Raw genomic sequence first — 15,942 nt, forward strand, 5'->3', positions numbered from 1 at the left:
TTGTTGTTTAGTCGTTTAGTCATGTCCGACTCTTCGTGACCCCATGGACCAGAGCACGCCAGGCACTCCTGTCTTCCACTGCCTCCCGCAGTTTGGTCAGACTCATGTTTGTAGCTTCAAGGACACTGTCCAACCATCTCGTCCTCTGTCGTCCCCTTCTCCTTGTGCCCTCAATCTTTTCCAACATCAGGGTCTTTTCCAGGGAGTCTTCTCTTCTCATGAGGTAGCCAAAGTATTGGAGCCTCAGCTTCATGATCTGTCCTTCCAGTGAGCACTCAGGGCTAATTTCCTTAAGAATGGATGCGTTTGATCTTCTTGCAGTCCATGGGACTCTCAAGAGTCTCCTCCAGCACCAAATTCAAAAGCATCAATTCTTCGGCGATCAGCCTTCTTTATGGTCCAGCTCTCATTTCCATACATTACTACCAGGGAAACCATGGCTTTAACTATACGGACCTTTATTGGCAAGGTGATGTCTCTGCCTTTTAAGATGCTGTCTAGGTTTGCCATCGCCTTTCTCCCAAGGAGCAGGCGTCTTTTAATTTCATGACTGCTGTCACCATCTGCAGTGATCATGGAGCCCAAGAAAGTAAAATCTCTCACTGCCTCCATTTCTTCTCCTTCTATTTGCCAGGAGGTGATGGGACCACTGGCCATGATCTTTGTTTTTTTGATGTTGAGCTTCAGACCATATTTTGTGCTCTTGTCTTCTCTGACAGAAGGCAATTGCTGCTACCTTCCAGCAGGAACTATATTGCCTATATGTCGATATTTGGGGTTTTCTTCCCCCAAAGTAATCCTCCTAGTGAGCAAACTGCCAAAACACTGGTAGAGGGGAAAACATTATTAGGCCATTTGAATGTACAGTATGGGAAACAGAGGTAATAAATTATTTTTGGTCACGATGGGCATGTTAGAATATGGGAACACAAGACAAACCTGGATCAGACCAATGGCTCGCATAGTCCAGAATTCAGTTCCCCCAGCGGCCAGTCAGATGCCTGCAGAAGCCTGCAAGCAGGACCTGAGATTAAATTGTTCACTGGAATTAAAATTCTTTTAGTGTAATCAGTTTTGCTGGGAATCTTCTACATTAAAGTATGTGTATATGTGTGTGCATGTATATACAAGCACACACAAATAGATACACAGGCAACGACTGATTTACGTGCGTCCGATTGATGTGTGACCACGCACGCATTGTGGCAACCCAAGCGGGCTTATGCATGTTCTGCCATCGCACATGATTACCCAGAACGTAGCCCCTGTGGAAATCAGGGGTTGCCTGTATATCACAAAATATGTACAGGTGGCACAGTCTAAGATTTTAACACTCCAAAGAGACACTGAAGCATTTTTTTTAAAAAAAGCCTCTTTGCACAATAAACATATATCATTCATTCGGTATTCAGGGCAGCTGAAACAGCATTTATCACAGTTCAGAGTGAGGGTAGGGCAGGTTTAAATGAAAACCCCTTGTAATTTGCATCATTTTCCTAACACAGTTTTAGAGAGTAGGCGATTGTATCATATAATCAAAACTTAAGCTCAGAGAAATGCATTTGCAAGTGAACATTCTCCGTTGCAGTGCTATGATGGGGAGGAGAGGGAATACTGTCCCTTGCACAGTTCCCTGAGTTTCCTCCTCCTCCCCCACTGCCACATACTCCACATTGTAGTGCTGAGATGGGGTAGATGAGAAAAACTGTCTCTGGGAAAGAATCTCAGTTTTCATGATTAAAAAACTTTAATCCCTTTTCTCATGCTTTCATATGAAGAGGATGTGAAAAAATGCATCATGCCTAAATAGGGTATGTGTGTCAAGGTGTGTCTTCCACGCGAATAACTTTACTTTCTCAGACTTCGTGTCCCTACCTGACTGTTGCCCCAGCTGTGTCTCTTGCATCATTTTTTTTTGTTCAATTGTGGTTTTTTTAAATAACAAAGTCAAATCCGACAAAATCCCAATTTAGCAACCAAACTTGCAGACCAAGCATACAATTGTATACACATCTAAATTTCCACAAGGTGGTCCAAATACAGAATTTGAGACCATCTGGACTGGTATAGAACTGTAGAGGTTCTCAGTATTTCATTATACTGCGTGTGTTTTTTCAAATGATTGCTATTACTAAGATTTTTCAAAAACTGAAGGAACTCTGAAGAGCTTAGTTCACATTCCAATCCTTGTGGGTTAGCCAGCTATATTAATCTGCCTTAAAAACAACAACTTTGATGTACCGTTTTGTTCTTCAGCTATCTGAAGTCCCAGGCTATCAGAATTGTGTATAAGCCTCCTTTAAAGCCGACTGTCACTGAAGTGGGAGTGTTCATTCATTCATCTCCTTGGGCCTTCCTATAAAGGCATGAAATGCAAGACCCAGATAAGATTTGGGGGTGGGGAGGGGTTTTCTTGAAGAGTTGATGTAATGCTTCAGCAGCTAGTTTGTCTTTGGTGCTGTCAAGTCAGATTCCTTTATTAAAAAAGAGGCTTTCACTTTCTGTCTGAGATTATGTCTGTCTTGTCCCTCCCCCCCTATATTTCCCAAACCACACTTGCTGTGATGTTAAATAATGCTGGTACTTCCTAGCATACACACTGGAGCTTGTTCACCTTCATGCATGTCACTAGAGAACTCTTAAACCTGATGACTGGCAACCGAACACATGAACCAACTCAGCTGGAAAACACTGAGTTTATATCTGTGGCGATACATCTGTGATAAGATTATGCCTAGACACAAGCTGTCGCAAGGAATGAGCATGCAGGAACAAGCCTGTGGGTTTGTGGTTCCACGACTAAGTCATAGAAACAAAATAAAGCATGGTTTTAAAATTAACAATTTTTTAAATTTTCTACAAGGTCTTCCAGAGTGCTTTACACATCAATATACAAAAAAAAAAAAAAAAAAATTAAAAAATGACACAAGGTCAAAAAGAGAGGGCAAATGGCTATATAGCTCTCTATATAAATATACACATAATATACAAACACGCTCATGCTAGCATCGTATGCCATCATATATGGCAATGTGTATATACAGACAATAACAAATGTGGTGTGTAAAGGCATTTAAATTGATACTTCCTGTGGTTGATTTTGGACGTATTGATGGTACAAGTTGTAGGAATTTTGCATTTCTAAAAGTTGACTGAGCTGCGCTCAAACTTACACCCCCAAGGAGGACAATTCTTTACAGGTATGCATGGTTAATACTAATTCTAGTTCTGGAGAAGCTGAGCAGCAAAAAGGGTTCCCACTATATGTGTTGCATCTTTTTCTCTAGGCCATAATGAATTGTCCCAAGACATTTAAGCCAGCTTCCATTCATACACTGTGTTTAAGCAAGCCAAAGTAGCAAGTGGGGACTTCCAAGAGTTCTGGAGTTCTACTCAACCAGAACACTGTAGTAACCAAATTATTTTGGCAGAATCATCCTTAAGGGGATTGAAGGGAAAGGCACCTGGTGTGTTTGTAACATTTTTCCACATCCTTCTCTGTGTTTCAGTCTACATTTCTCTCCTGAAAATATTAAGAACTTTCCTAAAAGCAGAACTACATATGAAGTCTAGACTATATGCTTGATAGTGTGCTCTGCAAGGTATTAAAATGTTAGCAATAAAATCCCTTACGACAGGATTTTTTTCCTACCTCCCTTGACAAGTTATTAATTGATAACTATGCCTTCTCAGCAAAGAAAAAGCCAGCCTGGAAATTAACCTGGACAATTCCAGCAAGCTGTAGTTGTTAAACAGTTGGGATAATTTTTGTATCTTGCTCTTTCTAGAAGCATCCATCAAGATCCATCAAGCAGCAAGTTACGTCTTAACCTCCTAGTGGCTTCAATTAAGGTTTGTTCCTGTGCCAATCAAGTTTTAGTCCTGTGTCACTATTTCCCATCTGTCAGTAGGACTACAGTTCTTACTGAGAGCATAGGTGCTTTTAGATGGAAAAGCAAGAGATGTGAGTTTGCTTTCATGATTTCTATATGTAAGTTGCAAAGAAGGCGAGAGGATAATTGAAGGCTGAATTGCAGAACCGGAGCAATGCAACTGGATTCTGGAATCTGTAAATGGTTGGCTTTAGCTGCAGTTGCCCTTTGTCGGGCTTGGCTTAGAGGGCAAGAATACTTTTTTATGTTGGGGATTTCTGGCTTATGGTGAATATATCTGGGCCTTAAATTGCTTCTCTTCAGTCTTTCACTGTACTCAAGTCTTCCTAGCAACACCAGCAGTTTTTTTTAAAAATGAGGGGGTGCTACAAGGTAGAATATCTCCATTATGTGCTCATTGGGATGAGTTTACATGAGTTCCAAAAGATTATGGAAACACACCAAATTCATTACACTGCATTTTAGCTCATGTTTTGCATTTATGGGCTTCAGTGAGACCAGGAACAAGCAGCTCATTCTACCCTAAATGGTGAACCTAAAATGTGGCATGGTTTGACTCTTGACATGGCACAACCTTGGTGAGATCTAATCCTGACTTTGTCACTGCCCTGGGAATCTCACTTCATTTTTAGGTGCCTTAGAAGTAAATTTTAGACATCTGCAGCCTGGATAGGTGCATCATTCCTAAAAAAGAGAGACCAGGATTAATGAAACTGAAGCATCCCAAGTTAAAGAATAGTATGTTACCTTCAGCTCCTCTTCTCCATTTGTAGAACAGAACTGATGGCACACCTCATTACAGAGAATGAAGAGGAAAGACTGTGGTGACAATTCAGATGTTCAGCTGGTGTTGGGCTATCTACCCTGGCAGACATGGTCATGTCTATACAGCAGCTCAGTCACTGCCTTATTTGTCATCTGTTATCGTTCTAAGGCAAGGTTAATTGGGGATAGCACTCTGTTGCCTGCTCCACACAATTCATGAGGAGCAGGACTAGATGTATCCTGGAAAGCTGGGAAGCTGCATCATAGTTGGTTAGCGCTTTCTCGTTTTGCTACATTTTGGTTTGCTGTTGTGTGTCAGAAGATTTTAACTCAATGGTCCCCTGGTCGTCGTCCCCCCTTGAAGGACCCACACTACCTTACACACTAGTGTGGCAAGAGAGCAGAAGACAATGCTCCAGGAAGCTAGGATACATGGAGTTGGCAGCACCTTGCAGGCTCTCAAGGCCTTTCCCCCCCCCCCCAGAAGAAGCAATAAACTGTGCCACCCTTTCCCCAGAACAGCCATTGTCCAAAGCTGTTGGTGGCTACAGGTGGGCTCTTGCGTAGGCTTTTCACAGAGTGAATGTGTACCAGGTCTGGGAGGCTGAACGACTGTTTATAAGTGAGACGTGAAGGCTGGTGCAGGCGGTGTGGAAAACAAGGCAATCCTAAGGCTGCTCCTTGCCGGGTCTCTGCTTTCCGATGCGATGAGCAACTCATCATCAGCAAGGTAGGACAGGTGAGTGGAGAAGCCACTGTCGTGTCCTCCGGCACCTGCCTTTTGCTGGTGTGGGATGAGAGTCACTGATGGGTAGCTGTAGGCATCTAGTACCGACGAGCACCTAGGAGGCACTCTGAAGATGTCTGGTGCCTCAAATATATGATCCATGTCAGAGAAAGCAACCAGGGCCTGGGTAGAGTCATACGAGCTCTTCTCTGTGTCCTCTGACACGTAGGACTGGGCACAGCTCTCCCGGGCCTGGCTCTTCTGCCTCAGGAGCCGTAGGTCATCTCTGAAGTGTGGGTTAAACAGCAGGTAGAGCAGGGGGTTCAGGCAGGCTGGCAGAGGAAGCACCACCAGCAGCACAGACTTGATGACTTCAGGGGTAATGAGGAAGAGGCTGAGCATGGAAGAGAAGGTCAGGAAGGCCACGGGGCAATAGAGAAGGCAGTTGGTGAAAATGAGCCAAGCCACATGCTTGATCATAGCACAGTCCCAGACAGAGTCAAACTCTCCTTTCAGCAGGTTGCAATAGAGGCGGATGTATGTTCCAGTGATAATGAGGAAGCAGAGGGTGTTGACCAGCACCAGGGCCACCATGAACCCCAGCATGGAAGGCTTCCCATCCAGGAGTGGGTAGGGTAGGCAGAGGGGGGATGCCCCGTACTCCCCGACAGAGAAGAGCGGCAGTGCTGCAGCCACTGAAGACAGCGCCAGGCAACTCAGCGCACCTGCCTTGACGGTGCCGAAAGACGGCACCTTCCCATAGGTCCGCATGCATGACACCGAGACACTGCACTGCACGGCGGCCAGGGTCAGCAGAAGGATGGAAGCCTCCGAAGCAAACACCGACAGGAAGCCTGTCACCTGGCACCCTGCGCCTGTCTCCCACCGGGCCCCGTATTTCGCAAAGTGACCAAAGGTGATGGCGTCCACGAAGGCCAGGATGGCACAGTACGTGCCCGTCAGCATGTTGGCTCCAGCAATGGCGCCAATGACAAACTTGACGGGGGACAGATAGCCGGGCGAAGCAAAGACTACCGCCATGACCAGCCCATTGCACAGCATGGAGACCAGCGTGATCAGCCAGACACCCAGGCGGATGACCCAGCTCTCAAACAGGTGATCGCAGGGCTTGAAGGGGCCTGGAAGAAAAGAAGGAAGGAGCCACATTACAAACTGGATGCTGCAGCAGAGCAGCTGGCACAAGGCACTGCTGAGTACAGGATTGTGGCTCCGTAGTGCAGCATCTGCTTTGCATGCAGAAGGTCCCAAGTTCAATCCCTGGCGTCTCCTGTCAGTGTAGAAACTACTGAGCTAGGTGGACAATTGGTTTGACTCTGTATAAGGCAGCTTCTTATGACATTTGACCATTTTGCTCCACTTATACTTATATCTGATGAAGCAACAGGCACTTACTGAACAAGCAAGCAGAGGCTGAGGGACATCATGGCTACAATTCAAGGAGGCTCAGTGCAGAAGGCAGGTCTTGTACATGCAGCTCTACAGCTTTAAAACCACTTGCTGCAACCAGGGTTTTGGAGCAGAACGTTCGCAGAACAAAATGCTTCTTTTTCATTCTGATTCCACTTATGGAGCTGGTGAGGTGGGGCAAAGAGCTAGATGGGGCATGGAAGACTGCCCCAGGCTACAAGAATCCTGCTCACCTCCTCCTGAGATTTCACAAACATTGACATCCACTTTCTTTGTGGCATTAAAGGCTAGAAAAATAGCTTTTCAAAAAGGGGGATTACAAATTTGCCGAATTCTTCACCCACTCCCAATTCCTTGCATAATTCAACCACAAAAGAACACAATTCTGAATGGAGCGATGTATGTAACACTCATCTGTTGCCACCACAGAAACAGTATTTGTTGGCTTCCCTTGCAACATGTATAGCAACCATCCTTTTATTTAAAGATTTAAGCACTGTGCTTCATGACTACTTCTTACCAGGGCTTGGGGTACACTGGATGTTGGGGTGCAGCTTTGAATCCTCAAGTTCCAGCTGGAAATCATCCATATCCAGGTCATCTGGAAAGTCATACAGAAAGAAAGACCAACATCACAGGGGTGTTAATGCTTAGTTTTGCATTGTGAGCCAGACCTGTAGCTTGTTTTCATAAAGTCACTGCTGTTAAAATGGAAAGAGAACCATCTTTGTTATACATTCCTATGCTTCCTAATCTCATAACTGGAACAATAAACCTCAGGAACATGATGGTTTATGACTTACATTGCGAGGAAAAAGGTGGGGTAAATAACAACAAGAACATCCTATTCAAAACCAAAAAGTCAGCCCTTAATTTTGAGCCTGCTCAATCAGGTAAATGGCCGATCAAGTCCAGCATCCTGTTCTCATGGTGGCCAACAAGATGTTGGGTAAAGATTCCTGCATTGCAGGGGGGTTGGACTAGTTGACCCTCATGGTCCCTTCCAACTCTACAGTTCTATGATTTTATGTAGGAAACCCACAAGCAGCACAAGAACACTCTCACTCCCTGTTATACATAGGGTAGGGCAGAAACACAAGTTACAGCTGGAGAAAACTGAATTTGAAATGTTAAAAATGGGGGGGGGGCGGAAATCTGCAAAGTTTATCAAATGTTACTAAAGAAGCCTTTTCAAGGAAGGCAGGTCTATTTGGAGAAGTGAAACAAAGTATATGACACACAGGTCTGGGTTTTGTTTTATTTTTAACGTGGGGAATTAACTTTTTTGGTGGCTGCATGTTATAAAGGCAATTGTGTTGGACGGCCATGCATCAGACACAGTCAAAGAGTAGAAGGGCAGGACAGTACATGTGGGTTCTGTAATGAGAGAAAACGGGAGTTCTAGCATATGTAGTGGAAATTCCCAAAAGCAGAACAGAAAAAGCTTGGTCTATGGAGACTGGTGTCATTAACAAACATTTCCCAAAGTTTCCTTTAACAGGTCTACTGAATTCTGTGAAGCATAGCGTTCCAGAAAAATGTCAGGCACAAATACTACATATACTTACTTTGGCCAGAATTTTATTTGCTAGACTTCTGAAGGAAAGCCAAAAACCAGGTCGATTACGGTTATAGGAGCAATTAGCAGTTATTAAATTAACAGTGATGATGAAAAATCATGATAACTCTAAAAAGGATTTGAGTAGTCCAAACCCAGTGGTCCATCCCATTAAGAGACACAGAAATAAATATTTTTATTTAGATAAATAAGTTTCAGGAATAGGAATTGATTGCACATTGTTACAGAATACAAATTTGTATTTCTGATAAGGTAATGTGTTTTGCTCTTTTCTATAATAAGCCTCATGGGGTACTGTCGTTATATGTGATTTTATAATTTACTGTAGTTTCAGATTTTTTATTTTTATTTACAAAAAGAATCTACCAAAATGGTTGTACTTTGCTGAGTATTAAAGGGAATTTTCCATAGCTTAAATACAAAAGTCTGTTATCTCAGCGAGAGCATAGGTATGCTGCCTCCTCTAACACTTCTAGGAGCCAACTGAAATGTCCGGGTTTTGCCTAGTGCCTGATATGAACTGTCCTGGACCCTGCAATCATTATCTGAAGCCTTTCCTCATGTGTTTCCTACTCGAGAGGTCCAGAGGGTGGCAACACAAAAACAGGCCTTTTCTGGGATGGCTCCCCGTTTGTGAAATGCTCTCCTCAGGGCAAAAATGTTTCTCTTTAACCAGGCTGATTAACATGCTACGTCCTTTTAAATGTGTTTGTGGGAGGGGGTAATTGGTTGGTTTTTATTCTTGTTTTTATTATGTATTTTGTGTTCTCATTTTGTATTTCTATGTTGTGAACCACCCTGTGATCTTTGGATGAAGGGCTGAATACAAATTTTAATCATCATCATCATCATCATCATCATCATCATCAAATAGTATCTCCTAAGGCCACATCCCCTCCCTAGCCTTGCCCCTCACTGATTCTGTTTTGTACCCTCCTTGGGTACTTTTGCCTGGCTGGAAAGTGTCCTTGCCCTCTGGTAATGTCTTCTGCTTCCCTGGCTGAAAAAGTTTCCCTACTCCTGAGTAGTTGCTCTGTTGGCTATTAAGGTGTTTAGCTCTGTTTTGCAGATTTCTTTTTGTGTCTAACACAATCTCTTTCTTTAAATTCTCCAGGCCTTTGGATATGGATATTGAGCAGATCTATATTATTAGTGCACCACTGCTGGAAACATTTACCTAGGTAAATGTTTTAAATAGGGTTTTGAATGGGCAGCACTAGGCACTGAGAGAGAGCTCTGAAGGAATGTCCTTTAATGGAGGCTTGCCACTCCCCCCCCCCCAAGAGAAACCCTGTGTTTTTCACAGATGCAGGAATTCTATAAGGACAGTTTTTCTCATCATGGGACAAAGCAATTGCCACGAGCCCCACAATATGGCCAGGATCTGGACCAGACTGGCAGGCTCTAATGCAGGAGGAAGAGGAAGAAAAAATGGCAAGGTGGGACTGAATGATGGGAACCTCAGTTAGAGGAAGGAGGATATCTTCACCCCAACTTGAGCTACTTCAGAAAGGGGAGTAGGGATACCCGCTCTCTTCCTGAACTTCCTGTGGAGCAGAGAGCCTCAGTGGAGCTGGGAAGGGCTCTGAACTGCTGAGAGCTGGGGAGGCAGAACAGGAAGGGACAGTCTTGTCACATCAAACCAGGTGCCACCTCTGCCATCTTGACATTCCTGCAAGGCAACCTACTCTTATGACTGAGCATGCCATGCCTTGCCTTGAAAAGCATGGCATGCAGGGTGTGGAAACTTGTTGGGACATCTTTGTTGCACCATCCTGTTCTAAACTTCTTGCCCTGCCCCTGAACTCCTGAGTTGTGACTCCTGAGCCCTGTGTCTGCTGCTGAGCCTACACTGTTACTTGCCTGAATAAAGATCTCTTTCTTCCCTACAAGTAAGATCCTCTGCATGTATGTTTTAGGGTGAGAGCCTGGACAGCAATGGAGAAAGCTGCCCCTGTAGAATTTCTGCTTTTAAAATAGCTGTTAAAGACAGAGAGCCTTTGTTGGGGGGGGGGGATATGACAACAAATGTAGTATTAAGTATTTCTCTCTTCTGTAAGCTTTTTTCATGCCTTGAATAGTCACACACATGGACAGAATGGAATTTATGACGAATATTTCCCTAAGGAACTTTGGTTGAATGGCTGTGAGGTGTACAGCACATCACTGATGCCTCCTCATTGCAGAAAGCCCAGTTCCAACCCAGCTAGGCTAGGAATATGCTGGCACCTGTAAGAGTAAGACCTGTTGCCCAGCAGTCTAGACAGCTGAGTCTCTGCTGTGTATTTTACTGGAGGTGTCAAGAACATGATTTGGGCAAACTTCAAAAAAGTGCATATTCTTTCCCACAAACATCCTGCCATCCAAACAGCTGGTTGTACAAAGGAACCACACAGAGCTTCCATTGAACTTGCAGGGAAATCCCTACTCTCTGCACTGCTGGATGCAAGGCCAAGCCTAGGAGCATAACAGTATAAAAGGTACGCAGGGACCATTCCTTGTGGCAATTTGAACCCACTATGTGGCTTCCACAGTAGAGTACCTCCTCTACTGTGACTGATGCAAAGCTTTTCCAGGAAGAGCCATGAGCAAAACAGTCCACTCAAGCATTGCCATCCCAACCCCCCAGGAATCAGATTGTGGGTGACCAACCAACCAACCAGCTATTTAAAATATATTTTGTAAGTAATGAAGCAACTTGCTCCAAGTTCTTCTCTTTGAAAGAGAAGGTGGCAGGAGGTAGGGTACAACCCTGAGAGTATCTTTGTGAGTTGCAGAAAATCTGAAAGGGAAGAAATGCACACGCAGGATTCCCACAAAAAGGTAAATGCTTCTCAGCTCCCCGACTCCAGTGAAGTGTAAAAAAGGAGCATGAATAATAATAATAAAAAGTGTCTAGTACTACTTATTAATGAACAGAAAACTTAAGCTTAAATATGAATTCTATTAAAAAATAGGCAGCATTAACCAGACTGTGATGGTAACTGCAGACTGCAGGTGGTGGCCTGCCCCATACAAGCTGGAGCCCTGCCTTACAAAATGTGAGAAGGGTATCCTTGACTCTTCCAGAACTGCAGCAACAAGGCTGTTATAATATAGGCCAGGAGGCTGTCTCAGAAGGATCAAGAGATGACGAGTCTCCTCTCCCCATGGTAGACTGTGTCGAATGTATTTCTCATTTCAGCTCAAGTCTCCCGGTCTTGTCAGTGTGTGTGGGCCATGTGTTTATACAATCATGTCATGCAGCAAACAAACAATCCAAGCTGTGGTTTGGGAATCTGTGTATTTCCACCAATGCTTTCTGCATGTGACTTGCAGTCACAGAGAATTCCCCCTGCTAGGAAAGATTCAGCCAAGTGAGCAGCAGACCCCCTCAATGCAACAGCCACAACGATTCAGCTGGCCCACTTTGATCCCTACTGCACAGAATCCCCCCTGAAATACACCCCAGTCTTCCTTTCTGTTCCTTGCACTCGGGAAGCTGCAGTTGCCAGTTCAGAGTGATCAAAATATTAGGGTAACCAGGAAAGTGCACGGTTTGCTCAAACACAATGAGAGCACAGGCCTGCTTTCCTTCTTAGCAACTGCACTCCTCCCCACCCCAGCTTAACCTCTGATTTAACAAACTCAGGTTTCAAGCAGAAGTTAGACTGCGACCCAGAAATCGGTCTTACTCACAGTGATTATCAGTATGGCCTGTAAGCAGTCCCAAGGTCCTCTTGTGGCCATCCTCATCCTCAGGACTCATATCCTCAGAGTCCCATTGACTAGACATTTTGAAGAAATTGCTGCAGGCTCCATACGCACAGCACTGGTAGGCATAGGGCACTTCCAGGACCCTGGAGAGAAGAATATAGAGCTACTAGTTACTTGAAGGAGCTTGGGAGGACTGTAGTTCTGTGAGTGGAGCTAGGGATTCCTGGAAGAGACCTTTCACCACACTTTAATTATGAGTATTATATGGGAGAAGCCAATATAGTTACACAGGTATAGAACAAGCACATACACGGTCCCAGATGTTTATTTAGGTGGTCTCCCAATATTTGTGCTCCTCTGGTATTTCCTCCTTCCTGCCCCATGTTCCTGTCTCTTCCTGCAAACACAAAGGTCTATCCATTTTTTAAGGCTGCAACTATATCAGCTGTCTGCATCTTAATGGTTGATTTCATGACTAATACTCAGTGCCTTCTTTCCATAAACTTGGTAGAGCCTGAGTACAATACTGAGCACTCAAAAGTCTCTGATAATGTTTCGAATCCAAGGAGTGCTGTGATCCATATACAGTTGTGCCTCGGAAGTCGAACGCCTTGCGAGTTGAACGTTTTGGCTCCCGAAGGCTGCAAACCTGGAAGTGAGTGTTTCAGTTTGTGAACATTCTTTGGAACCCAAATGTCTGACAGGGGCTTCCTGCAGCCAATCGGAAGCCACACCTTGGTTTCTGAACGTTTTGGAAGTCAAATGGACTTTTGGAACGGATTCTGTTTGACTTCCGAGGTACGACTGTACTGCAAAGGCACTGAACTGGGGACAGAGTGCCACAGACTCCCCATTCACATACTGTAAATGCTAATGGTTGTATTTAGCAAAGTCCACCTCAGAACAAACGTGTTGAAATTAAGTTAGTCATGTCCATTAGCTTAAGTGGTTCTACTCTGAGCAGGTCCACTGCTGAACACCACATGTTGCTGGCACTTCTGCCATTGTTTTCTGAACATTACCGAGTATTGTCTTAGCTGCTTACTAATCCCTCCAGGCAGCTCATTAATCCACAGCAGACAAGACACGGCCACACAAACAGCATTTACTGTGGGAAGGCTGGATGTCATTAACTGAGGTTGGCTTTTGCAAAGGTTTTCCGCTCTGCTGAGCCCCAGGCGTGAGCCCCCTGCTTCCAAGGTCTCTGCTTGTGTGTGAGCTTGGATGATGCCAGCGACAAGACGTTCAGTGGCTCATCGATTTCTCAAGGCAGCGATGGATTCAGAGTGTGAGCAGGAAGTCACGCTTGCTCAAACCTCTGGCGGAAGAGCATTCACAGAAACGTCTAGTAAACACGGACAGCGGAAGGCAGATCAAAGCAAATAAACGAAGTCCAATCATACAGAGCCAGAAGCCAGAAATCAGAAACAAAGCTCACCTCATCTTGGGAAAGCTCTCTTTTGTGAAGGATTCAGACAGTGCAGGGTTGCCTTTAAGTTTCAGATGAGTCAGTCCGCTCAACCCAGCCAATGGTAGCGTAACCAGCTGATTGTCAGTCAAATCTCTATTGGAGAAAAAGGCAGTGGGTGGGTGGGTGCGGGCACACTGGTGTAGGTTAGTGAGAAGTGTGCTGGGCCCAAGAGATGAGCTTCAGGATATTTAGAATTTATATGATTACTGTTTTAAAGAGGACTTTTTAAAATTAAAAAAAAGTTTGGTTTATTTAAAGGATTTATAATCCAATTTTTGAGAGCCACGTCTTTTTAAATATATTTTTGTTAAACCATCCTGATAGTCCCTTGGGTGAGTTGTTGGGATATTGTTAAAAATCAATAGATCGGGTTACATAAACAACTAAATGAAAAGAACGCAATAGGCGGGTGCTTTTTCCACACCTTTGCTCAGGTTAAGTTGTTACGAATTGGCAGGTATTTGGCTCCTTGGAGAAAAGACACAGCTTGCATTTACACCCTGATGCCAAACACCAACTCACATTACATGGGAAAGTATTCTTCTTGCAGCAAAATGTGGCAGCAGAGCCCCAAAAAGAAAGAACCAAGAATGCTGCATTTCTCTACGGTAAAAATGGCAACCACTGACCAAAACATGCATCTTTAAGGCAGCAACTATTCATAGGAACAGGAAAACTTGTGCTCATAATCCTTGGTAAATAATGTAACTTTTAGGAGATGTATTTGCTTTAAATAGATCTCTTTCCATCAAAAATAGATGTTACCAGTAAGAAAATATATAGTGCTTTAAAGCACTCCATACATAGCGGCTGCATGACATGTCAAACTGAATCATGGTTTAGTGCTACATGGACAAGGCTCCTTGTAGGTTTCAAGTGAGTTTCATGACTCATGGTTTCAAGTTGCCTTATTTATCAGCTAGCAATTATGCAACAAGTGTTGGTCATTCACAAAGAACCCCTGTTTGTATGTGACACGAAGTCAAGGAAAATAAGCATCTACACATAGTGAATCTTGGTGGTTTCTCATTCCTCTGTGATATTCAATCTATAACCTTCTCACTAGTCTTGTTTATTTTATCTATTTATTTTCTAACATTTATAAGCCCACTTTTCTTCCATCATGGAACCCAAGGAAGCATACACATGGTTCCTATAAGGTCTCCCAATGAGAAACTGACCAAATAGAGATCCTGGAAGGTGTGGGCCTCTTTTGCTCTCCGTAGTAGCATTTTGTATTTTCACCAGAGAAATGTTGGAGGGTATGGTGCAGTGTAGGACTAGGACCAGGGAGACCAAAGGTAAAGAACCACGGCTTTGCTAATCAAGTTAACTGCTGACCTCAAAGAGTGGCTGTGATGCTATAATAGGAAAGGGTATGATCTTTTATAGTATCCTGAGCTACCTGGGAAGAAGGATGGTACAAGAGTGTAATAAAATATGTAAATAGCATTATTATACTATACATTCTTCCCAGGCTAGCCAGCAAGTAGCTTTAATACATGATTCACCCACTGAGGATGTATGAGGGGAAGCTATTCTGCTGAATGGCAGAAAGATTCCAAGTGTAGGTTGAATTATCACTAAGGAAAGAGAGGCCAACAAAGTTCACTATGTGTAGCTGATTGTTTCTCAGTATAGTTGCTCTGTTAGCTTCGCCGGCAAAAGACACGATCACTTTTATCTTTTCCACACAAGAAAAAAGCGAGGCTTTTCTCCAAAATGCCAGATGAATAGCCTCAGGCCCACAGACAGATTTCATGCACTCCTTTTTGTCCCACACGTTGCAATATAATAGTGCGGTGAGACATTTATATCACATCAGCATAGTGATCAGATATGCCTTTGTAGCCCATTTATCCCTGCAGCCAGTGGCTCAAGCAGTTTGTGTCTACCCTGGCCCCATACTTGCCAATTGCAATGACCGTGGGACCAGTGTGAATTGTGTTCTCAGCACAACAGAGTTCCAGGAGTCAGCAGAGGCGTGCCCCATGAGAAAAGTACCTACTTTCCCCAGGAACGTTTCCTGTACTTCTGCTTATGCACAGACATGTCAAAATAAGACCATGGGAAGATGCAGTGCCAATGAAGCACATTCACACCTGGCCCATCACTTTAGCAATCCTGCTTTGTGGTTCTTCCATAGCAGTTCATAGAATTATAGCGTTGTAAAGGACCCGAGGGTCATCTAGTCCAAACCCCTGCAAAGCAGGAATCTCAACACATAGCCCCCGCCATCCAATTTGAATTCATATAGGACTCTGCAAATGTGCTAGCAGTTTTATTGCTGCAGCACTAGATGCTCAGTTGCTCTTTTGTTCAGTGGCGTAGCGTGGGTTGTCAGCACCCGGGGCAAGGCAAGTAATTTGCGCCCCCTAACCCG

General features: G+C 44.1%; 1 protein-coding gene and 1 long non-coding RNA gene across 2 annotated transcripts in view; one reads left to right on the plus strand and one right to left on the minus strand.

The window, feature by feature from the left end:
- Positions 1–709: 709 nt before the first annotated feature.
- Positions 710–3,704, plus strand: LOC309344558. The gene is made up of 2 exons (XR_014157766.1): positions 710–1,485; positions 1,516–3,704. It is a non-coding gene; the product is annotated as an uncharacterized lncRNA (long non-coding RNA).
- LGR6 (leucine rich repeat containing G protein-coupled receptor 6) overlaps positions 2,829–15,942 on the minus strand; it is a 147,095-nt gene continuing 133,981 nt past the window's right edge. The window contains exons 13-16 of the mRNA XM_081866998.1: positions 13,527–13,652; positions 12,071–12,231; positions 7,334–7,414; positions 2,829–6,524 (exon numbers count right to left, since the gene is read on the minus strand). Of these exons, the coding sequence (XP_081723124.1) occupies positions 5,275–6,524; positions 7,334–7,414; positions 12,071–12,231; positions 13,527–13,652 (1,618 nt within the window). The 3' untranslated portion in view covers positions 2,829–5,274. The remainder of the gene's footprint in view (positions 6,525–7,333; positions 7,415–12,070; positions 12,232–13,526; positions 13,653–15,942) is intronic.

The sequence above is a fragment of the Podarcis erhardii genome, assembly GCF_964252035.2.
Source record: "Podarcis erhardii genome assembly, chromosome: 6".
Taxonomy (NCBI): domain Eukaryota; kingdom Metazoa; phylum Chordata; class Lepidosauria; order Squamata; family Lacertidae; genus Podarcis; species Podarcis erhardii.